Source organism: Sardina pilchardus, chromosome 12, assembly GCF_963854185.1.
Source record: "Sardina pilchardus chromosome 12, fSarPil1.1, whole genome shotgun sequence".
Classification (NCBI taxonomy): Eukaryota; Metazoa; Chordata; class Actinopteri; order Clupeiformes; family Clupeidae; genus Sardina; species Sardina pilchardus.
Window position 1 is genome coordinate 2,506,196 of NC_085005.1, and position 24,531 is coordinate 2,530,726.

Here is a 24,531-nt window from a genome sequence, read left to right on the forward strand (position 1 = left end):
ACAGAAGATCATCACATGAGGTATGGGAAGATCCAACTGTACCTCCACAAAGGCAAACACCAGAGCCGATTCACACACTCTGATCTGCTCCTGTGTCTGAACCAGCCTCTGGGACAAAGCCTCCCACTGCTCCTGCAACAAGGCTACACACACACACACACACACACACACACAGTTTAGTCTCCAACACATTATTGAGCACACTGTCGCGGCAGGTTCATTACACTTTTCTTTTTCAAAAATAGAGAGGCCAAGTAGGGGTGTGTGTGTGTGTGTGTGTGTGTGTGTGTGTCTAGTGTGTGTTGGTTGGACGTGAACGTGGTACCATTGGGCTTATCATGCAGTTCCTTGGTGAGGGCGGACTTGCACACGTGGTCCATGAGCTTGAGCAGGTCTTGCCAGCGCTTGCTCCTGAAGCACGTCTGCACGTGGCCCAGGAAGGTGATGTTCTGCTTACGGGAGTAGGTCTGAGCAAACAGATCCTCAAACGCCTCACGCAGGGGCAGCAGAATCAGCTTGTGGTCCACGGGCTTATACCTGCAGGCCAACAGAGAGCACGTCAAGCAGGGCACTTCCAGTCCACACGGCAGCGCTAAAGAGAAGAGAGAAAGCTGCCTCCACAGGCTTTCAGCGAGCCTGCGAAGATCAGAAGATGTCAACACGTACCCTCCTAAAAGGTCGGCTGTATCACTCTGCTGATTCATGTTTACAACCCGCAGTCGGTGCCCTGCACAGTAAGAGAGTGAAAGAGTGAGAGAGAGAGAGAGAGAGAGAGAGAGAGAGGGAGAGAAAGAGAGAGAGAGAATTGTTAGAGAGAGAGAATAGCAAGAATTGTTTTTGCTATTGTAGTCCAATTTCCTATGAGTGAGAACAATGAGGTGAGAAAAGGAGGTTTCCACAGAGTGGACACGGGGTGTCTGCCGAGCGCCTCACCGGTCATGCCCGCCAGATATTGCACAGTGGAGGTCTTGCCCGTGCCCGTCTCTCCGACCAGCAGGATGGGCTCCCCCTTGGTCACACACACTGCCAACTGCTCCAGCAGCACAGACGAGGGCCGGGTGGCAGCAAACGTCTGATTCTCTCTGCACACACACACACACAGAGCACAGGAGCTCAACACATCCGTACGGTAGTGATGAACATACACACTTCCAATCCGAACATTCCACTGAGGACAGCAACATAATTTGCTTGACAGTTGTTGATGCTATTGCATTACACAGCAGTAAGTGGGCCATTCAGTGTGCATTCGATTTAGCAGTGGGGTGCCATTTTCCCAGCGAGACAAAAGGGAAATGAACACGGTGTGGATTTCCCAATGTGTTTTGGGACTTCTACTGGGAGATGACAAGAGAAGTAGTGGTCAGCCATACTTACACGGTCAGTCGAACCACTTCACTCTGCTTCCGCTCTAGCGTGGCTCTGCCCACAGTCACCTCCAGCTCGCTCAGGCTGATGCCCGGTTGGTACATCTGGCAGAAGTGCTGGGCCTGGAGGGGTGCATTAGATGGGTCACTCTCAACACCACCACAACAGACACACACTGGGTGGAGTACTAACTCATTTGGGCCGTACCTTTTCTCTGGAGATGTTGAGCTTGCTGCCGATGATCTCAGCCATCCTCAGTTTACTCTCAGGTTTGGATAGCATGGCAGTGAAGCAGTCCAGAGCCTGGAACATCACACAGACATGCCATCTTAACAGAAAATCATCCCCAGCTGAGAAAATCCCCCTATATTTCATCCCCAAAATCACCACCATATTTCATTAAAAAAAAGAGAATAATCCCGGCTCATCCCATCCTACATTTACAGTATTCACCATTGTCTCAAACCATTGCACTACAAATAGTTAGAATAGGAGTGGATGGTGACCATAAAGGGGCAGCCGTGGCCTACTGGTTAGGGCTTCGAGCTTGTGACCGGAGGGTTGCCGGTTCGATCCCCGACCAGTCCACCACGGCTGAAGTGCCCTTGAGCAAGGCACCTAACCCCTCACTGCTCCTCGAGCGCCGCTGGTTGGGCATGGCAGCTAACTGCTCTGGGTTAGTGTGTGATTCACCTCACTGTGTGTGTTCACTGTGTGCTGTGTGTGTTCACTAATTCGGTTAAATGCAGAGAAACGAATTTCCCTAACGGGATCAAAAAAGTATATATTCTATTCTATTCTATTCATAAATCCATTTCATATTCATATTTGTGATTGGGTCTATGACCTCTGAACAGTAGCTCACCTCCAAGAAGACCTTCTGTGCGGTGGCAGATGAGGAGTTGTCAAAGTTGTGGAAGATCCTCTCACACCACTTCAGCAGATCTCTGGTGATTTAGGGGGACGCCAAAATCAGACAAGTGCACTTCACAACATTCATACGCATCACATGGAGTGGAAAAATACTGCAAGTCAGCAGAAGAATTGCCATTTTATTTAGCCATTCCATGAAGGAAGCCGTTCAAAAGAAGGCACCAGTAGTCCCAGCATTATAAACATTTCATCTACACTCAAGCATAATCACTGTTCATCACAAAAACATAATATGTTCATATACAGTACATCCATTCTGGGGTGGTGGTAGTATAGTGGTTAAGGAGCTGGGCTAGCGTGCAGTAGCCTGAAAGTTGTCGGTTCAATTCCCGGCTTCCACCGTAGTGGCCTTGAGCAAAGAACTTAACCCCAAGTTGCTCCTGCGACAATGTAATGACAATGTGTACGACCTTGTAATAAAGTGGACATGTGTAAGTCACTTTGGATGAGATAAATGTCTGCTAAATGTACTGTAATACCTGGTGCTCATGCCTGCATGTTCACTATTCAAATTCACATTTGAGGATGTTCATCAAGATTTGAAGGAATAACAATGGCATAAAGGAAACACTATTTTCAACAAACATGTTTCTAAAGCGTCTATACAGTAATTTCCCGCATATAAGCCGCATTGTGTATAAGCCGCAGGACAGTGTTTTATGCAAGTTGAAAGAAACAAAACCATATACACCATATTAACTGGCCCCCTGTATTAACCTCATGGCTGAGGAAATTTTGCAAAAATCAATGTATAAGCCACGGCTAATAGTCGGGAAATTACGGTAGAAAGGGAATATAAATTTCTCTACATCATGCAAACGAGATTACAGCCGGTCACATTTACAATTCTGAAATCAGGATTGGAATGATGCATTCTTTCAATGCGTTCTTTAGAAGTCAATAATATTATGTAAATGAGAGAACTATCTGGATGACCTATAATGCAGAGCTAATCGGCAGGCAGTTTGACTGCCTATACCATCACTGCATGCACAGGAAATCCCCTGGATTGATTTTTAAGCTACACTAGTGCATCCATAAATGCATATAGGCTCCAACAGAACGTGCACACAATGACCCCGTTTACATTTGTTTGTTTTTAAAGTGTCTTGGGTGGTCGGATCACAAGCGTTCAATTCTAAATACAAGTGAAGAGTTCAAAAGCCTCTAAACGCCACCTCCATCCACAATTAGACAATGATGCTGAGGGAATGCTTTCAACACACAGTATAATGTTAATCAAATAATTTGGCTTCAAATCCTACTAAATACCACCAAAGATCCTTTCAACCGTCTCTGATAACACTCTCTTCCTGGTCTGAACAATCAATCTATAGGCAAAAACCTACAGGAGCCTGATAAAAAAAAAAATGCTCATTTAAAAGAAAAGTGGTCAGACAGATTAAGAAGGTTGAACTCTGAGTGCAATCACCAAGAGACATCATGAACCAGTCACTCACACCGCTTGTCAAGGTAGTCTGAGACGCATTTGACAATATCTCTTTTGTAGTGTAAACGCTAATGCATTCTGATGAACACAATGAATGCAACGCTAGCCATAGTGGAATCTAAACACAAGTGGGCAGCAACATAGCAGGCTGTACACCTTCAATACTGTAAACGGCGATGTGTCTTGGCTGACCACTTGTGATTGGATAACCAAGACGCATTCTAAAAACAAATGTAAACAGGCCCCAATGAATCAAAGTGGTTCCGTATGCAAACACATGAGAAGAAAATGTTTTGCATCATTTTAGGACCAATACATGTCAGAAAAAAGTCTTCAATTGTTCACCCTAATACAATAGCCAGCTGTATATTCTATTTAAACGTTATGACATACTGTCACATCGTCCGAATATTACATTCTTACAACTTTACATCCATTTTAGCCTCTCCTGGAGTTAATAATTACATATACACTGTATTACTACCATACTTAAAAATACTATGCCTAAATATATATGAAAAAGATTGCAAGACCAGTGCATTTCAAGTAAAATCCACTATCCACTGCAACCCCTTTGAACCTGTGGCTATAATCCTGTTATCTAATACTTGTGCCCTGGTGTGACACCCCTCATCACAGGTTCAGATCCTATGCAGAGGATGGTCTAATCAATGGCTGTATTGACAGAAGCAAAAGCCAATGGAAAGCTGACAACACGCTGGAGGGCAATTTGGCCAGTTGATGGGCAACCCCTATTTAAACTGCACCCCATACGACTGACTCACTGCTCAACTTCCAGTGGGTCCACTCACAACTTGGCACATGGACAGAGGCCCATATAAGCTGTACAATTAATGTGCATGACGTTGATTGTGGCTCATGATCCAATATAACATTGATGGATTTATTGCGTCATTGAATGAAATCCAAAGACATGAAGAAACAGGAGTACACCAACACTAGAAATACAGGGAACCAATGAGAACATGAACCAACCTATAGGAGAACAGACCCTGCAGGAAGTAGCTGCACCTCACACACCTAAACCTATTCCTCTGAATCACCATTCCAGTGAGACAGAGACAGTGTCTAAGTCCAAATGGCACATAGTAAGTGAGAGCACATGGCCTCCACATGCTGCTCATGTCCACAGTACCTCAGAGAGAGTCCCCTCCCCTCCAGCGCTGCGGCTCCATCGTCCAGCCTGTGCTGCTCCGCGTCTGGAGCCTGGACACTGGGGCCGGCTAGAGCCGAGGCCGCGCTGGTGTGTCTGTCTCCGGTCAGCTGGCAGTAGATGTCCAGTAGGCGATCCACCACCACTGCCAAGCTTGGGTACCTTTTTAACAAAACCTGCAAAGGAAATAACAGCAATGTGTGAAATTAAGCATTATTAAGACCAGAAACACAGGTGTGTCTCCATCAACTCCACAAGAGACTTGCCTGTTTGAGTTCTTCTCTGGGCATATTTCCAATCTGCAATTTGGTCCAGTATTTGTCCAACAGTGCTGCGTGTGTGCTCTGTGGCCTATGCCAGCTTCCACCACTGAAGAACATCCTACAAAGGAAAAGAACAGGATGAATCAATGAGCATTAAAGTCACAAGGTGTGGCAAAAAATCAGACTGATGTCAAACATATACAGCAAGGTTATTACTCTTTTCTTACCTTCTTGTTGCAATGAACTGGAAGCCGGGAGCCACCTGAATACAGTCCTCACGTCCTGGAATTGTCAACTTCCTGTTCTCCATTAAAGGAAGTAGGACCGATATCTAGAGAGCCAAAACATTAATATTGCATTAAGCCAAAGTCACATCTTACAATTTACAGAGTAATGTTTATCCATCCAGAATGCAACCCACCACATCAAGAGGCGCATGGTCAATATCCTCCAGCAGGATCCAGTAGCCCTTTGACACAGCTTGTGTCAGAGAGCCAGGCTGCCATACAAACTTCCCAGGGACATCAGTACATCGGTACATGCCAAGCAGCATCTGCAAAAGTACGTTTGAAATACAAAATAACCAAAACGCTGACACGTCTTGATGAATCATGCATTTATACGGTGTTCAAAACCGGACATATCTGTATTTTTTCATGACAGCTCTTTTTTTTCACAACATCCCTGGGATTTCACTAATGATTTCCTGACATGGAACAGCATTTATTTGTTTGTTTGAGTGCTATGGGGCTTTTTTATTTCTCTGAATAAAAACACTTTAGGCACTAAAGACTACAGCTATGATGATCTAAGCCACAAGTTGAGTAGTTACATACTTCATCTAAAACAGAACTTTACCTTGCTATCTGCTTGATCTCCCAATTGAACTTTGAGAATTTCAGGGGATTTCACATGCCCAGTCACAGCAGCAAGGTATTCCACAAGGGTGGTTTTACCGCAACCAATGGGACCTTCTAACAGCACAGCTTTCTGTGAAGCTACCGCAATAGCAAGTCTCCGCAGGTTCCGACAAGTCGAATCCACCAGAACCAAATCCTTCAAAAATGCCTGGAGTAAAAGAAAAAAACTACATCTTAATAGCCATTCGCCAAAGAGACACAGACTGCCCAGCTCTTCTGTAAACAAAAAAAGACTACATGAATTAGGCCATCATACCGGCTCTTCATTTAGTTGTTTCATCTTGGGCAACACCACTCCACAGACAGCCACAACATTCTGGGAAAGGTCCTCAGATACGACTTGGCCCCGGGTGTATCGATTAGTCTTTTCTTTGCGCCACATAACAGAGCCTTGATTAGCCAATACAAGGCCTTTCTCTACCTCCAGCTGTTGTGTCTCCTCAAGTGACCTGTGGAGAAACAGATGGCACTAACTTGTAAGTTTCACTTCAAATGTATAATATGATTCAACAAAATTACACAAATACATTTGAATAATAAATAACGTCAAGACTTGTGATAGAATAATAGAGTTTAAGTAATGCATGTCCTAATTCACCATTGTATTACACTGCCACACAAACATACAGAAGCACAATCTGGAAGAGCACTCTGTGATTAAAAATAGCACACAATACACAGTAAGCAGAATCATAAACAGAGGGAGAGATTTAATATATGGAGCTAATGCACCCATCTGTATGTTCAGATGCATGAGGCATTACAGTAAATGTAATCTAGATGCAGATATGGAGAAGAGGTCACAGTAACGAGTCAGTTCAAGAAGGGACAGCAATACACACTTCACCTACTGTCTTCATGGAACATTGTGTCAAGTGTACAGTAATATCTGGTATCAACAGTGACTGTTAAGGAACAAATTTGAATCATACTTCATTTTAAGATGGAGAATCTCTTCACTTGACAAGACCTTTCGCAGGAAGATAGTTTTCTGATTGTCTGTCATGTGGGACACCAAGGCTAGGCACTGTGCGGTGTAACTGTAATATTGAAAACAACACACGCTTTACAATCAGTCTCACATTCAATTAGCACACAGCAGCTCTTCATCAAATTCACAATGATAAAAAAAAAATGCAGCATCCAATGCCCTTACCAGCGGACCATTACATCACTGGTGAACAGCTGAGACACACAAGCGCTCCAGTCCCAAAGGACCCTGTACTTGGCACAGTCACTTTGCAGGAAATGCAGGGTGGCCCCCATCAAGTCCCGCAACTTCATCCGCCGGGGACCATACTGGATAGATGATGACTCCTCACTTGTGAAGTAAAGCCTTTGAAAAACTGGGGGTGCAGTGCTGAAATACCTCGTGGCAAACCTATCAAATCATTATAATAGCACAACACAAAACTAATGTTGACACTGACACAACAGACCAATCATGAGTATTAGTAGAAGTACTCTACACGTTTCACACAGCCACTATACTCACGCTTGTGCGTCAGGACTGAAGTTCAGCAGTTTGCTGAGAGCCACACATAAACGTTCATGTAAATCATGATTCAGCCGGCCATCTGCCTTCACTCTCTCGGCATTCCTCTCCAACAGATCCAGAATCAAAGGCCGCAAGTGACGAGCAATCAGCAGTGTGTACTCCTTCTCTAACAGGAGCTGAGCTAAACACCCCAAAATGCACTGCCTGTCCTGCTGGCTCCATATCTAAGCAGAAGCAAACAGATCAATCGCACTTACAGTACATAACCACTACACATCTGCAGACATATTACAATCCACTTCATATTTTACAAAAAGTAAATGTACAGTTTATTTCTGGTGTGCTATATGGCGAACGAATAAATAACATCTTCGTGATAATCGTTCGATTACGACAGTCATCAGAAGGTATTTAAGTTGATAAAAGTCAAAACTACAGCCATCGTTGCTTCGATTGTGCTTCAACGCATGTCCCCTGCTTGAAGTTCAAGAAAAGCCATAGAGAAAGCTATGAATAATTAACATGGTTGACTATTCAATTACAGTTATGTTACACTCTTTATCTGCTTATCGAAAGGTAAATAAAGCTACACCTATACGTCTAGTGTAGCTAAATACGACCACAATCTTACCTGCTTAGCCAAATACTTGCTGAGTTCGTTGTGACTTTTCTCAATATGCCTTGAGATTGTACCCAATGATGACAGGCTCAGTTCTAAATTTTCCATCATACAAACGATTACATGCAGTAAATACAGAAATTAACGACTGTCGAAATGCTAACTTGTGTAATGAATAGAATTCTATGTTTAGGACATCGTGGGCTTCATCACTTGCTTGTCTATCCTGGTTGTATCACAACACAGTAAGCACGTTCCCGTCAGTGTTAAAAATCGCAGTCCACATGTGAGTAGATAAAAGAAATACTTCCGGGTCAGTATTTTGTCGCTTTCATTACGTCCATTGATGCGACACCTATCACCCCCTCCCCACATGCCCAGACCCCAGACACACATGATAGCCTTACATATCCCTCCCCCACATGAGAACATTCATATAAAATATGTTCTGTTCATTGTACGATTCGCTACAATTGAAAAAGTAATATTACTAACACTAATATGAAAAGGGCTGCATATTTACAAGTTATCACTGGCAATACACTGATTTCATCAACGGAGTGCTTTGGTTTTATGGCCTGAAGATATGAGACCATGAACGCTCATGCCACACATCCATTATGAATTGCGAGTCATAACGTCATTCTGCAAACAACTGGATACACATCCTAACCCAAACGGGTTAAACTCTCATGCTGCGGAAATGAAATGCAACTCAGTGCTATTTGAAATGTTAATTCACAGTAGTATTTGACGGTTTAGAGAGATCATGGTATGGACTATTTCAGATTAACCCATAAAGGTTTCTACTGTCCTCCAACACCCATATTCAACCTACTGCAAACAACCCTAGCACAAAGCACCGGAAGATGCAATGAACTTTTCCCAGAGATACCGCGGGAAATTGTCGTAACTTCCTGTATTGTGTTGGTATGGGTGAAGTTGGCGCGACATTTCTGGGTGCATTCTTTGGGAGTTCTTGGACATTTTTACATGGTATGTACCACGAAATATGATGACAGTCTTACCTCAACCTTAGAAGGTTAGCTGTAAATGTAAAATGATAAGTTTTAGAGACAAAATTGTAATTTACATGAGAAATGCAAGATGTTGCTGTATTAGCGACTGGCTAGCTGTCTGCATTAACCGAGGAAACATACTGTTAACGGCAACTTAGCCACCCGTTTGACCAGTTTGCTTTCTTGTGAGGGACAGTATTAACGTTGTTTGCAATTATTGTGGCAGGTGTTGTTAATGCTTGACTTATCGTTTAATGATAAGTTATAGCATTATAGACAGACATCCATGCATCCATATAGGTTACTAGTGCTGGCTGCATTACATAGCTATTGAGCTAGCAGTTCATTAGCTGCACTTAGCAGTTCGTAATTGTTTAACCATTTTCTATTCAGTGATGTGCAAAAATTGTATGTAGGCATACTCATTCTAATATTATGTAGCGCTACAGCCAAAGGTAATAATAAATAGATAAACTCGGTGGAAATGCTCATGCATATGAATGTAAACAAACACTTGAAAAAAAAGCTTGAATGTAAGAAGTTGAATCAACAATTTGTGACGTAATTTAAGGGACTGTTGAATTGCAAAAAAAGCGAATTCAGTTGAATTTTAATGGTTGAAATGTTATGTGCTCTAAACCCACAGCTATAGATATACTGGGAGCTGCAAAGATCCCTCATGTTCTATCTGAGAGCCTATAGGCTATAGCCTTGCAAATCCATCTGTGGGAGTGCGTAGACCTACCTGATCATGGATGAAATCATAGAGAACATGCGTGGTGACACCGGGCATTCTGGTAGGTCAAATCGTTCTTAGATATATGATGGTCATAAATGTTTTGTAAATGAAAAGGTGTGTCATTGTAATTAATTGTTCTATAATAATTTCCTTAACTCCAGAATAGTAATTGCATTGACAAGACGACCTGCCAATCATCAACACTGTATTTGTACTAAAACTAAATCCATTGGTTAGCTTATTTCCATTTTAAAAATGCATTTGAACCAGTGTAATAATATTATGAAACAGAATTTGTGTGAAAAGTAAAAGTGTGCAGTTTTGTGATAGAAGATGATCTGCCTCTGACACAGATTCTGCATCTGAAACCTTTGTGTACAACGAGGAAGATTCAGTGGATATTTATGCTGGCCTTCAGGATAGTCCAGAGAAGAATGGAGATACAGGCAAGAACTCGTGGTTTAATGCAGTGCATACTTGTGCATTATATGTTGTGTTCTGTGTCTTGCTGAAAGATCCTCACTAAATTCAGTTAATGCTTGTCATTTCAATGAAATTGAATTGTTTCTTGGTGTTGTTTCAGGAAAGACATGCAGATCATCATTTTCTCCAAAGCAGAGCGAATCCATGGACTTGTTTGAGGAAATTATTGTAGAGGAACATCTAAAGAAAGAGGCATCTTACAATGAGGTTTGAAACATTTCTCAACAAAAAGCATTGTATTCACAATTTAATCCCTGTATAAGTCTAGAAGGTAATTATGTTTTGTAGGTTTTGCTTGTCTATGTGTATGTACATGTAAAGTAGGGCTTTTCAAGATATTGACGTTAAACCAGCATTCATTAACTCTTAACGAGAATGCACATATGTGCAACAGGCATTTAAGAAATTATCATACATTGTCATTGATTCTCATTGATTATTCATAAATTGAGCGTAAATTGGGTATTTAAAATCTGATTCATTGAGGAATCGCTTAGGGAGAAATGAGACAACTGAGATGTTATTATTACATTCTAGATCTGTAGGTCTAAGCATCCTGATTTTTCATGCATTCTATCTGGTTCATCTTGCTAATTGTAAAAGTATGTGTTTATGTTTGATTACTTAAATAATTCCTCTACTAGAACTACTGCAGGCAAATTCAACTCGTACAGCTGAATGGAACACTCCGTATGGTTGTATGTGGAATATTTGAGAGTTTAGAGGGTTTTTTTTTTATTATTATTATTGCAGATGAAGACTAAATTTGAAGAGTCACGAAGTCAACTCGAAGAATTGATCCAAAAGTTGCAGCAGCTTGAGACACAGGTTGGTAACACCAGAAAATACAGTAAAATAAGACATCCTGTCAAAGACCCTTGGGACAATCAAAACATGTTCACATAGTGATTTGATAGCATAACAATAGCAATATGTATAAATATATTGTTATCATCCTTTCAAAGAAAGTACTTAGGTACTTAGGTTATGATTTGCATTCAATTATATTACATTTTTGCCCATTCTTTTTTAAACAATGTTTTATCAGGAGTCAAAAACCTTTTACATGTAGTTAGATGTTGTAAAAGTAAACCTTGCTTTTATAATGAAAATGTTCATTATAAAAGCAAGCTACAGTAATTAGCTGGTTTCATTCTCATTGAGCTCAATGCAATTCAAACCAGCTATTTAGCTAACAGCTAAAAACTGACATAAAAGCATGCCAATCTCTTGGTATGATGAAGGGTATGTGATGATGTGGGGTTATTTTAATTCCAAAGGCCAAGGGGACTTTATCAGGGTGCATAGTGTCCTGGATCCATGGAATAACTGACCTTTAAAAACAAAAATCTGCCTCCTATGGTAATTTAACATAGCCGTTCCAATACTTATGACCCCTGTATTTTAAGGAAAACATTTATTTATTTACAATACATTATTGATTCACAAAGAAAATCGATGTCCTTAAAGGTTGAATATATTAATGAAGACATTAAGATCAATTTCCAAAAGATGATTTTATATTGTCAACTTTAGCATGTGGTCCAATACTTTTGGAGGGCACTGTATTTTGAATGTGGACTAAACAAGGCAGTTTTAATAGACAACTACTTGATTAATGGATAAAATAATCAATAGATTAATCGGCTATAAAAATAATCACTAGTTGCAGCCCTAATTGCTAAATACACTTAGTTGCTAAAAGTTTCTAATAACGATATAACAATGTTTTAACAATTAACAATTTTTGCTTTTTTGTTGTTGTTTTGTTGCAAACTGAATTGAATTTATTGTCACTCCCTTAATATGTATTTATGTCATATTTTTTATATTCTTTTCTAGAATGGGAGCTTGCAAACGGAGAATACACTTCTGAAGAAGAATATATGTGCACTCATCAAAACAGCCAGGAGTGAGATTGGTCGTAAAGATGCAGAGATAAATAGACTTAGTGAAAGGCAAGTATGCTCAACTTATGTGTGAGCTATAAAACATACCCACAACCAATTTTGTATTAATGAAATGGTCATTTGTTATAATAAGATGTGATGAGTATTACAATTAATGTGTTCCTAGTCTATCTAAAGTTTTGTGTCTTGTGTGGGCTTGTTCTCTGCAGGACTGGAAACTCAGGTCTGATATTCCATCGGCCTAGTTCCAACCAACTCATGAGTCGAGCCACTACTGGAGCAGGTTGTAAAGGATTTGGGGGTACTGCACCTGCCTGTGAACCACATAAAGAGAGGAGGAATTTTGAAGGGAAGGTTCTGGAAAATCACACTTTATTCACACCTGTGCAGACATCTTCAACACCACTCACCACAACAGAACTGCCAAGAGCAAAGGATGCCAGTGTTGTAGTCTGTGAGCGTATTGGTGAGCCAGTTCACAATCACAGCAGTTCCTCAGATGCCTTGGAATTTGGAAATAAGCACGAACCTGTGTCTCAACATTTGCTGGGTCATGGAAGATCTGATCCAAAGATCACTGCCTCATCATCAGATGGCAGAGGTCAAAACAACAAAGAATTAAAGAAGGACTCACAAAAGACACCAACCACTGAGTCAGACCAGAATCGCAGTGGACATTCTTCCAGGCCCAGTAAAAGACAACATAATCATTCAACTTCAGACATGTTGACCTCAGGTAATTCCAAAGATCTCAAAGGCACAAAATCTCAAAGACCCAAAAGTCCACCTCCACATCAGACTACATCTTCTCAAATGACCAAAGGATCATCTAAAGACTATTCAGAAGACGTTGTTTTGGAAAGAAGTAGAGGTTGCAGAGAAACGGAAGGTCATAAGTCTCGGCATACCATCCGCTCTGAAAGTTCCAGAATCTCATCTCGGCACAGAAGAGAAAAAAGTCCAACAAAGGACTATCACAAAGCAGATGAGAGATGGAAAGATTGTGCCAACAGAGAAAATAGAAGTACCAGACCAGACAAAAGCAGAGAGCATGAACGCAAGAGAGAGAGGGAAAAGTCACGGAGGAACCAAGAGTCGACTAGTAAGAGTGAGAAGAAGACCGGAGATAGTTCCAGAGTTCCAGAGAGAAAGCTTGATGGCAGAGAAGGTAGAGCATGCACGTCTCCTGACAGACCTGAATATTACCAAGACTTCCCTTACAAGAAAGACCAATTGAAAAAAAGTGAAGGTGTAAGGAAACAACCCACAGAAAAGCCAGTCGACACGGCAGACAAAAAAACAAAAGACAAACCAAGGTCTGAATTGCACAGCACAGATAGGCCTGTTGCAAAAGAAAATGAAGGTGTTTTCCTCCTTTCCAACAAAAATACTGCCAGGGATGGTGATGGAACCAAGCAGACTACCAAGAAAGGACACATGGAAATGAAACTTAATTCTTCTGAACACACTAGTGATGATGAAAGGAAGAGAAAAAAGGATCACAACACATGTCAGGCAAAGGACGCAATATCGGAAGAAGTGGTCATGGATGAAAGAGCATCTAATGAAAACAGTCCCAACAGAAAATTATCTTTTATGGAAACTCTCAATCTCACACTGTCACCTGTAAAGAAGCCTAATCAACCAACTGAGTGTGAGACACCAAACAGTGAATCTGTGAAAGATGGAGTATGTTCCCCATCATTAGACAGGACTAATCCCCTTAATACAGGTGAAGAGTTTTATGTCATAGATGAAGTTGAGGAATCTTTCTCTGAAGAAATCCATGTTAATGAAAAGATTCCAGTGTCCCTGATTTCTTCAAGGGACCATGAGTGTTGCAGCAAAACAGCCACAGGGGAAAGTCCTGTGCCAGGTGTTATGGAGATGGCAGTAAAATCCAGTCCAGAAAATGACTCGTTGGAGACTGGTAATGAGAAGGAAAATATGGATTGTAGTAGGCCCATTCCAGCAGTTGATCAGCAGATTGTAGTAACCACTGTGACAAACGTATCCCACCTAATTCCACAGAAAGAGAACACTTGCCTTTCTAATTCCATGTGTTTGACCACAACTAACTCAGCAGCCATAACAGAAAATGATATGGTCACTTCTGTTAGTATGATTGAGGATGCAGTTATTGAAAGTTCTTTGGACACTGAAAAAGAGCATACAGATGCTGCAGAGCCAACGGTTCTCAATTTTACTCGAAATTCAGCAAAGAATAGTGAAGAGAAAACATCAGATGCCAGGACAACGTCCTCTGTGTGTTCTAGTGTGTTACAGGATGAGCCATTTACCACATTGACTGTACAAATGAATAGGGACAAAGAAACAACACCTGTTAAAAGCTGTGTTTATATGGATTCTGTATCTAGCACTGTTAACCTGGAGACGCCCCCCTCATGCCCTAGCAGTTCTGCAGTTTGCTTAGATGTCCCAGAAGTTTCAAAAATGGAAACCGAAAGTGGAAAAAATCTGACTTCTCGCAGTCCATTTAAAAAGCAGTTGAATGGAGTACCTAATGTGAGTAGCACTACAAAAAAGGACTTGATATTGCAAGAAAAAGTAGTTGTTAGCTCAGATGAAACCCATGCTCAACAAGCAAAGAACTGTGAACCAGATTCCACAGAGAATACGGAGCTGAGCACAGAACCCTCTAGCTCCATGGTGCTTCCCCAAGATGAGGATTCAATGATGCTCACTCTTAAAACCATCAAACTCATTCCTGAAGCCATCAGTCCTCTTACAAGTCCAGTTCGTCTGGTGAAGAAAGCACAGCCCCCACCCCCTGAGAAGCAGCCACATATCAAAAGTCTCAGTAAAGGTAAGTCATCAAACCCTCTCTTCATTCTCAAGAGTACAATTGATGTCATGTGTCATGTCATGATGAGATAGGCATGTGTTGCTGCTAATGCAGTCTAATTTAAGGAAAAATATGTATCAATGTATAAGGCAATTGAAAGGGTTTATATCACCAAATGGGGAAAGACCTTACAGCAATGTGGCAAACGTAGATGTAAATGCATGTTTACTATGTGAAATGTAAGGCATAGAGAAAGCATGTTTCGGTGCAATTCTCTACCAATTTTATTATTATGCATCATTTAGTAGTTGGGCCGGTCAGTGTTAAATCAGACAAGGTTGTTGCTGTACTGTCTCAGATTGTGTTCAAACCTTTTCTATATCAATATCAACTTATATCAAGAATGGGTCCCAAAACCAAGGCCTGTAAAATATACCTGTTCAAATCTTATGTCTTATTATTATTTTCAGACCTTGAAATTACCTCAGTTTTACAGCCTAAAATATAATTATCTGGGAAGCAATGTTTGGGCATTAATGTAATGAAAAGTATTATTCCTAGGTACAGTAGCCCAAACCTTGTAGGGTGGATGATAAACATGTTCTCGATATGACTGAACAAAAGTGCCAAAAGAGTGATATGAAGGGTAGAATAAACTTGTTTTTGTACAAATTTGGTATCAGTCATTACTATATTTAGCCCCTTTCACATTCAGAAACGATACATTAGCGTTTAAGAAATAGCGGGTTCAGGGGATTTCGCAATGTGAAAGGTAGACGTGTTTTGGTCCCGGGGTTGTTTGAAGCCGGGTTCAGAGGCGAGTTATGGGAGGCGTTGCCTAGCAGCACGTCACACGCAATTTGGTAGTGAACAATGACGTTCAAGCATGCCTTGGACCTCGGAGATAAACTGATAAACACAACTGTCATGCTAGTGCTACGTGGTTTAGCTTCCAAATGATGGCGGGCCACTTGTTATGTTATTTGAATGCCAAATGAGGTCCTTTTGTCTGTCCAAGTCATATTTTAGTGTGCCGAGTGAGTCCTGAACAACTTCTGCTCTGACAGTTAGCTCGTTGGCTAGTTAGCTAGCATTAAGTAAACATCAAAGAATCTTTGGTAAACATTCTAAAAAGACGTGCTGGCAGCAGACGGTTTTGGTAACCTAGCAACAATAAACACTTGACCGAAGTGTTGAGAAAATGAGGTTCAGGGAACTCTCCGCATAAAAAACGCGATTGTTGGACACAGCCATAGATTATGGACACAGCAAAGTTGTCTTGTCTCTTGTGTGTTTCCTGTATTTTAACCCCCTGCCTTGCCAAATACGTCATCAGTCACACACCCCTAATAGCGTGGTTGATCGCTGTTCCTTTCATATTGAACACGGCTCGGCTCTGATACTACCCCCCGAGACGGGTTGGATTGCCGAGGCGGGTTGACTCCCCACCCCGTGTCGTCAATGTGAAAGGAACAGCCTTAACGTTAAATTTGGCTGATTTAGCGTTAAATTCGGTGAATGTGAAAGGGGCTTTTGATTAATGTTGTACCAATATCTCTCCACATATCTTAGGACTTAAAGATGTTAAGGATTAAACAAGGGAGGTTGTGCTTTTCGATCATTTTCATAGGATTGAAATGTTATGTGGGTAGCTAGACACTTAATCTATGTGAAAGTAGCTCAGTGTATTGGCATTCAGTGTAAGTGCCCATATTATACCATATAGGTAAATAAAAGTGCCCTTGATGTGCTATAGGTAGGGCAGGCTAGGATGAGGCATTTGTGAGAGTGTAAGATGATGATACAAAATCAAGGCTGAAAAAAATGTGTGAAAACGTTTAAATTTAACAAACATATTTTTCAGGTCTTAGTTTTGAGACCTAAATATTAGGTAGACCAAAAGCAAAATCTGAGATGGTGCAGCAACCATTTTCCTGGATTTTGTCTGATTTGACACGGAATGATCCAGTTATAAATAAGTTCAAATTGGCATTTGTGGCACATTAACATTTCCTTATTTTGCTATTAAGATTTCCAGAATGCCACCCTGACACCAGATACCAGCTCAAGAGTTGTGGGTGTGAATAAAGAAAATCAAAAACCTGACTGCTCCACGACTGCTAAAGAAGAGTCTGCAGCTGCCACTGTTAACAACAACAAAGAAGAGGAACTTGAGGAAGGCGAGATTGTCAGCGAAAGTGAAAGTGATGAAGCCCCAGTGACTGCAAAGAGTCCCAAGACCCCTAAAGAGTGCAAGAAGTCTGCAACCATGAAAACTCAACAAAGCCCTCAGACTCGAAGCCTTACGAAAGGGTCTTTGCAGAAAAGGTCTGTGGATTTACAACCAAACTCTGGTCGGAAGACCACAACGACAGTTGTGAACAAAAGCCCTACCTGTAAAAGGCGCTTTAAAACAGTTCCACCACCTGACCCCAAAACCTTGCCACCTTCATCCACCACTGTGGAGGAAATCATGAACATGTTCAAAGTAATCCGGTCCCAGCTGAGAAGAAAATATATGAAGCTTCACAAAAGCTTCCCCATGAGGACCTTCAGCTCTGTCATGGAAATGTCTAATTTGTCTTTTACAGATTTGGTCAGTAGTTTAAACTTGAAGAACGTGTGTGGTGAAGAGAGTGATGTTAAAGCCAAGATGAAGAATATCATTATTAATGTAATGAACAAATGTTCTAACAATGGAATTGTCAATCGAATCTTTGAGCAAAACTCTGACAACTTAAAGTCAAAATTGTGGTCTTTTGTAGATGGGCAGCTTGACTTTTTATTTAAGGAAATACAGATGACCCTTGAAAGTGCATCCAAGCCGTTAGATAGCAAACAGCCTTCACAGACGGACCAAATTGATTATCCTGTTAAAAAGGCTAAAGTAAAAAAGCTTCAAGCAAAGTCTCCTTCAAGAAGTGGGACTGCCGCAAAGAGACAGCAAGAGGAGGTCTCAGTAGTGAAAACTAAAGAAGCCCCTGTGATATCCACACCATGCCCTCTTCGGCAGCAAGCCTACAAAACTGGACTTGGCAGTAGAGGAAAAAATCTGAGGATGAATAGTGAGGAAACTAGTGAAGATGCAGGTGCATCAGGATCGACTAAAGAGATTGCACGTCCTACATGTGAAAGAATGCCCACTGACAAGTCAGTGGACAGAGTTAACACCTATGTTCGCAGACTGTCTCACACTGGGTCAATTCTGGACAAGTCTGAGTTTGAAATCCTTACTGAACAACAAGCATCAAGCTTGACATTTAATTTGGTCTCAGATTCTCAGATGGGAGATATTTTTAAGAGTCTCCTACAAGGTTCGGATCTACTTGAAAGCAGCGTTTCACTGGGAGACAATCAAAACTGGCTTTTAGGAACACCCAAAAAAGACCTCTCTTCTGAAAGAACTTTTTTAACAGGAATGATTAGTCCCTCCAAGTTTGGTACACCTTCCAAGCTTATGGCAGCATGGGCCTCCATCTCCCCATGCAAATTACTCTCGCCCCCTCCCAAAGTTCAGATGCCCCTCAATCCTGCAGTGTTGGATGAAAGTTGCCTCATGGAGATTCCGTCCAGTCCTGTTTCTAGTAGTACATCTCAACCGGCTGCTGTGAGTTCGCAAAGAATGTATTCCATTTTGGCTGAAGACTTGGCTGTCTCTCTTACCATTCCTTCACCTCTGAAAACAGACAGCCACCTGAGCTTTCTGCACCCAGTGAATGAGGACCTGTCTACGCCAGACGAAGTCCGAAATGCTCATTTTAGTGAGGATGCTGTTCTCGATGGCGAGGACGCCACGGAGCATGATATTCATCTGTCGCTTGACACGGATCCCTCCAGCTGTGAGTCCAGTGCTGGACATACCTGGGATAACACGGATCCAAAACTCTTCCAGTTCAAGCCTCATGTGCCTATGCAAGCAGTGGTGAGTGAGAGGTCCAATGATCACTTTATTGTCAAAATAAGGCATACATCTACGCTTAGTTCTCTAGTCTCCACTCCCCCAGCTGCTCAGAGTATCAGCTCCGATTCAGCAGAGAGTTCAGCAAACCTGCCTACCATCACTATTGAAGATCCTATTGGCCACACAGAGCAAGTGACAAATGATGGGACTTCTGAAGAATTGCCTTCGGAAAAAAGTATATTTGAATGCCCACCACCAGAAATAACCATGGCATCTGACAAAGGTGATCGTTGCAGTTCACCAGGTACAGAGTTGGATGCAAATGTGCCAGAGATGTCTGCTGTGCCAACTGAAGTTCAGCAAAGTGAAGCGGATGCAAGTGAGTGTGCATCTAAGGAAGAGAGGACTAGTGGAGCTCAGGGGAGTGGGAACAATGGGCAGATGAAAAGAAAAAGGAAAAAGCATCATACAGAGCCAAAAGCAAAACACGCAAAATCAGAAACGATCCCAGATAGACATCACAAGAAGAAACATAAGAAAAAGGCAAAGAGTAACACAGAACGGGAGTTGAAGTCCTCACCGAAGAAAAAAGGCAAGCCCCCAGCCCAGTCTCCTCCGCTCTCTCCCCAAAGTCTCTCTGCTAAGAACGTGATCAAGAAGCGTGGCGAGGTGGTCGTGACGTGGACCAGGTGAGTTTTACTTGTTCACATGTATGATCAAATTTACATTTGTGGTTTAAAAAATGTTCATTGTGTTTTATGGGGATTATTTGTGTTTATTTTTGGCCAATGGGCCACCATTGTCTCATATCTTAAGGATCTTAAGTTTAGGAAATTGTTTTTGGTTTTGACAGGGATGAGGACCGCGACATTCTTGTTGCATTAAAGATGAAGGGACCATCTAGGAACACTTTCTCTGCTTTATCAGAAAAGATGAACAAATCACCTTCTCAGGTATTTCCCTACACTTTGCAAACATATTTTCTATTTGAGTGCTTTTGTATCTGTTTATCAGAGACATGTTTGTGTCCATAGGTTTTGTGCCAATATCCCACATTAATGTATTTTTGTTCTGTGGCTCTCTTCATAGATTGCAGAGAGGTTTGCCCAGCTGATGAAGCTCTTCAAGAAGAAAGAGAAGATGGCGTGTTAGTAGAACAATTAGACATTGGACTGTTTAGCATGGAGCTTGCACCTCTGATGCTGTAGCTGAAGTGTCGGACTGTAGGCCATTTTCTTTGGAGTTATAGAAAATGTTACAAATGGATGCCACTCAGCAGGAGATTGCACTTTCAGAGTAATCAGACATATTTTATTGTCTGTTGTGCAAAAAACTATTGATCTGTGGTGAGGAATAATTGCAAACAGGAGTGATTTTTGCTGCTGGACTTTTTTACTCGTATTTATTTCCCATTTTTAACCTACATTTCACTGGAACTGACTCATACAGTAGCCCATGAGCTGTGGACATCAATTGCAAAGCTATTTGCTATTTTTGTGTCAGTGTAAGAAAGGTAATACAATATTTGCTTGATCACTTTTTTCAATAGCAACCTCATGTAAGGATTGACGTGCAGAGTTCATTTTCTCTTTTGTTGTCATGTATCAATCTAAGACTGATGACAGTATTAACTAATTAACTAGTAGTCAATCACTCTAAAGGTTATTTTGTCTTGAAGCACAGGTGACCCTACATTGTTTTGCAGATTTAATAAAGTACATTAAGATCACCATATAGGGACAGGATGGTTTAACGCATTGTTCAGCTCAAGTTCTCAGTTGCTTGAAAGATTTTGAGACATGCTAGTGAATTTCAAGTGCCTGTTTGATTGTTGGCGTGTAATATAATGATTGTTGTATATAGTGTAATCATCTTGTCCTTTGTTTTCTTTGGACGTTGATTTGATTTACTAATGACAGACATTAGTGGGATTGCACTATGAGAATATTTCTCACACAATCCCAGCCTTAAGGTCTATTATCTGTATATGATGTACATTTGTGCAAGATCCTTTTTTCTTTTTAATTAAAGGTTATTTATTTACACTGGAGGTGTGGCTGTTTAACATTACTATGCAGCAACCCATTACTTTGGCTATTCAGGGGAGAATGAGTATTTGGGTCACAGCCAGAAGCATTGTTAACCTCAGGTAACCCTGATTGTTTTTGCCACTCCCTTCAACATAGACACTTGCTCTTTACCGACAGATTTTTCTGAAGGAAAATGTGGAAAAACAATTCAAACGATTTTGTGACTTTCAAGTATCAGGAACTTTGTCAGTTTATTGGTTAAACAACCATCAAAGAAAAAAAGCGTTATTAAGTGTGACTCAAAGTGATGTACTGATCATTATAACAAGCATCTTTAGAGAAATTCACTTGCAAAAAAAGCAAATTCAGAATATAATTGCTAGCAGTTTTTTGAGAAAAAGCTTTTGTGCATCGCTTTATTTTCCTGTTATGTCATAGACTGAGTGACAAGCAAAACCTAAAATAGCACACCAAACAGTTGACTTTGAAATCGACATGACTCATTGATTCTTTTGTCTGCACTTCTGGTCTGGATGTTACAATATAGAGATTCTTTGTAATTTGCATGTGTCAACCAACAAGTCAGTATTATTAAAGGTAATTAACATAAAATTGTTTACTTACCTAAACATGTCCAGTAACAAAGCAGGCTTTGCACATGGTTTATTGATGTCTAGACTTGGGCCACAGGGGTTGTTGGCATTGTTACTAACATGTTATTTTCAGTCCCCCGCTGTCAACAGTTGCGTAGTACACTTGCCTTAGGCCATTGTCCAGTCACTAGAGGATCGATGAATGCATTTTATGAGTTTGCTGTGCAACAGACTCTAAATTCATTCACCAGAGATGTCGAGAGCAGGATCTTCTCTTTCATGCAAGTGGAATATGTCAGAATTTCTTCCAGAGTAGTAAGTTAATGTTTATTATGTTCTGATTCTTCGGACATAGAAGAGCATTCATACATCTTTGAAGTAAGTTCATCATTTTAATTTGGATTAATTCTTGGTATTTTACTGGGTGTACACTGTGGGGTGCATTAAGTTTACGCAATGTAAATATTTTGATTGATTTACGAACACAGTGTTGAATTGTAATGTCTAGGATATGTGACAACGACGATGGGGGATTGGAATCTGCTGGGGAGCATCTTAGAAGAGGTCCACATCCATTCCACTATTGTGGGGAAAATTTGGCTGACCATCCTCTTTATCTTCCGAATGCTTGTGCTTGGCGTGGCTGCCGAGGACGTTTGGGACGATGAGCAGAGTGAATTTGTCTGCAACACAGAGCAGCCTGGGTGCAAGAACGTGTGCTATGACCAAGCCTTCCCAATATCCATGATAAGGTACTGGGTGCTGCAGATCATCTTTGTGTCGTCGCCCTCTCTGGTGTACATGGGGCATGCCTTGTATCGTCTGCGCACCCTGGAGAAGGAGCGGCACAAGAAGAAAGCCCTGCTGAAGCTGGAGCTGGAGATGACCGAGGGGCTCGTGGACGAGCACAAGCGGGTGGAGCGAGAGCTGAAGAAGCTGGAGGAGCAGAAGAAGGTGAGGAAAGCGCCACTCCGGGGCTCCTTGCTGCGTACATATGTTTTCCATATCCTGACCAGATCAGTTGTTGAAGTGGGCTTCATCATTGGGCAGTATGTTCTTTATGGCGTTGGTCTGGATCCATTGTACAAGTGTGAGAGGTTACCCTGCCCTAACAGTGTGGATTGCTTCGTATCGAGGCCAACTGAGAAAAACATTTTCATGATCTTCATGTTGGTCATTGCAGGTGTTTCTCTGTTTCTAAACCTCCTAGAGATATTTCACCTTGGGGTGAAAAAGATTAAACAGAGCATACATGGCAGCAAAGGTCTGGATGAGGACAGCATATGCAGGTCTAAGAAAAACTCAATGGTCCAACAGGTCTGTGTCCTGACCAACTCCTCTCCTCAAAAACTGATCCATCTGACCCATGCAACCTGTGCAGTCATACCAGATGGTCAGGTGGACCCTCAACCCTATGGACATCCCCAGCCTAATCAGGAGGTGAACAACAACGATATCACCAATGGCTCTGATCACGGCCGGCAGAATCGCCTGCCCAGTCAGGCTGACCTCCCTGCCCTGCGACAACTAGGTGCCACAGAGCGCCGGCTCACCCTCGATACCCGGCAAGTGTCCTGCAGCAGCGAGGAGTCCAACGGGGCCAAGGGCTTGGCACCCCCGAGAAACGTGGCGCCACAGCAGCGGGCCATGCGCAAGCAGAGCCGAGTCAGCATCTGCAACAACAACCTGAGCGAGGACCTGAGCGACTCCCCAGACAGCACCAACTACCCCACAGCCAGGAAGGCCAGCTTCATGTCCCGCGGCCTCTCCAACACTCCCTCTGACAGCCCGGACTCCAACGCAGGCTCTGACGCGGAGGGCAAGTGCATCGCTGAAGGGGAGAGTCCACCTGCCACTCCGCCCCCTGCCAGCGGAAGGAGAATGTCAATGGCAAGTACAGTACTCCAGGGCTATGTTGCTGTGTGTCTGAGGGTTTGTGATCTGTCCTCTAATAGGTGTTCTGTGTTTTCAGAGTATGATTCTGGAACTGTCTTCAATCATGAAGAAATGAGCTGGAACTGGGGCAACAGACGCACCAGACTGGGCTCTCCGCTCCACGGATGCCAGCAGCAAGCCGCGCTCCCCCTTTGCTTAATTGCATAATTATTGACATATTTGCTCTGCATGAGCAGTTAAATCTGTGCTGTGATGAAGCTGCGATGTGTAGAGTTAATTACGTAATGCTGGTCAATTTTGCATGTACTCTAATACACATTTTAGAATGTGTGTACTAGCATTGGTTTCAATGCTGTACTATACCCTTTAGAATGTATACCATTTATTCATAATTTGTGACATTTGCACATAAAATATTGGGTTCAAAGAGCTCTAAAATTGTTGTAATTATCAAAGAATTCATTTGGAGAGTTCCCTAAAACAATTAAGATTCATAACTGATAAATCATGTGAGCACTTTAACATCATGCTCATGTCGTCTAGTTGTGTTTTAAATTCAACCTGAAAAGAAACTAAATATTATGGTGAACTTAATTACATTTATCAATTGATTATAGGAGAACAAAGGGGATTGTAAGGGCTTTGTTAATATTGTGCTATTTTTGCAAAGCCGAAAATATCCATTTTTTTTTTCATTGGAAAGGCTTTTAATATTCAGTGAAGTTCCAGGCTTTGAAATGCAAAGCCTTGTGTAAAATGTGAAATTTATCAAGAGGTTACACGTTTTTTCTCTCTTGTTTTCTTTTTTTACTTCATTTCTTTTTACATTGTTTTTATCTGAGTGAGTGCCTGTCCCCCCTTGGAATTGTCAAATACCAGCTGTTTCAAACTAAATGGACATTCTAACACAAACTTCATGGATATTCAAT

At 41.6% G+C, this 24,531-nt stretch overlaps 3 protein-coding genes and 1 long non-coding RNA gene across 6 annotated transcripts in view; 3 read left to right on the forward strand and 1 right to left on the reverse strand.

Annotated features, from left to right (window-relative positions):
* mdn1 (midasin AAA ATPase 1) overlaps positions 1–8,471 on the reverse strand; it is a 52,851-nt gene extending 44,380 nt beyond the window's left edge. For 2 of the 3 annotated variants that reach the window (XM_062550107.1, XM_062550106.1), the window contains exons 1-17: positions 8,238–8,471; positions 7,604–7,830; positions 7,265–7,489; positions 7,041–7,148; positions 6,365–6,557; positions 6,047–6,256; positions 5,610–5,741; positions 5,416–5,519; positions 5,192–5,306; positions 4,908–5,101; positions 2,234–2,315; positions 1,576–1,671; positions 1,378–1,490; positions 934–1,082; positions 667–727; positions 326–537; positions 43–143 (exon numbers count right to left, since the gene is read on the reverse strand). In XM_062550107.1, the coding sequence (XP_062406091.1) occupies positions 43–143; positions 326–537; positions 667–727; positions 934–1,082; positions 1,378–1,490; positions 1,576–1,671; positions 2,234–2,315; positions 4,908–5,101; positions 5,192–5,306; positions 5,416–5,519; positions 5,610–5,741; positions 6,047–6,256; positions 6,365–6,557; positions 7,041–7,148; positions 7,265–7,489; positions 7,604–7,830; positions 8,238–8,336 (2,421 nt within the window). In that variant the 5' untranslated portion in view covers positions 8,337–8,471. The remainder of the gene's footprint in view (positions 1–42; positions 144–325; positions 538–666; positions 728–933; positions 1,083–1,377; positions 1,491–1,575; positions 1,672–2,233; positions 2,316–4,907; positions 5,102–5,191; positions 5,307–5,415; positions 5,520–5,609; positions 5,742–6,046; positions 6,257–6,364; positions 6,558–7,040; positions 7,149–7,264; positions 7,490–7,603; positions 7,831–8,237) is intronic. The other variant, XM_062550108.1, reaches the window with a different exon arrangement.
* Positions 8,472–9,122: 651 nt separating this feature from the next.
* On the forward strand, positions 9,123–10,435 carry LOC134098063 (uncharacterized). Its single transcript, XR_009940999.1, has 3 exons — positions 9,123–9,221; positions 9,891–10,041; positions 10,337–10,435. It is a non-coding gene; the product is annotated as an uncharacterized LOC134098063 (long non-coding RNA).
* Positions 10,436–10,447: 12 nt separating this feature from the next.
* casp8ap2 (caspase 8 associated protein 2) lies at positions 10,448–21,131 on the forward strand. Its single transcript, XM_062551283.1, has 8 exons — positions 10,448–10,452; positions 10,499–10,673; positions 11,220–11,294; positions 12,309–12,424; positions 12,586–15,203; positions 17,213–19,772; positions 19,937–20,036; positions 20,173–21,131. The coding sequence occupies exons 1-8, from the start codon at positions 10,448–10,450 to the stop codon at positions 20,233–20,235; spliced, it is 5,712 nt and encodes a 1,903-aa protein (XP_062407267.1). The 3' UTR covers positions 20,236–21,131.
* A 1,100-nt stretch (positions 21,132–22,231) lies between these two features.
* gja10b (gap junction protein alpha 10 b) lies at positions 22,232–23,841 on the forward strand. The gene is made up of 2 exons (XM_062551158.1): positions 22,232–23,596; positions 23,679–23,841. Exons 1-2 carry the CDS (start codon positions 22,232–22,234, stop codon positions 23,715–23,717), a joined length of 1,404 nt encoding a protein of 467 aa, XP_062407142.1. The 3' UTR covers positions 23,718–23,841.
* Positions 23,842–24,531: the final 690 nt, after the last annotated feature.

Bases quoted from the DNA above. Each gene is read 5' to 3' on its own strand.
- gja10b (XM_062551158.1), top strand. From the start codon at position 22,232: ATGGGGGATTGGAATCTGCTGGGGAGCATCTTAGAAGAGGTCCACATC. The intron at 23,597-23,678 runs GCAAGTACAGTA...CTGTGTTTTCAG, and splicing joins GCGGAAGGAGAATGTCAATG to AGTATGATTCTGGAACTGTC.
- casp8ap2 (XM_062551283.1), top strand. The intron at 12,425-12,585 runs GCAAGTATGCTC...TGTTCTCTGCAG, and splicing joins ATAAATAGACTTAGTGAAAG to GACTGGAAACTCAGGTCTGA. The intron at 19,773-19,936 runs GTGAGTTTTACT...TGGTTTTGACAG, and splicing joins GTGGTCGTGACGTGGACCAG to GGATGAGGACCGCGACATTC.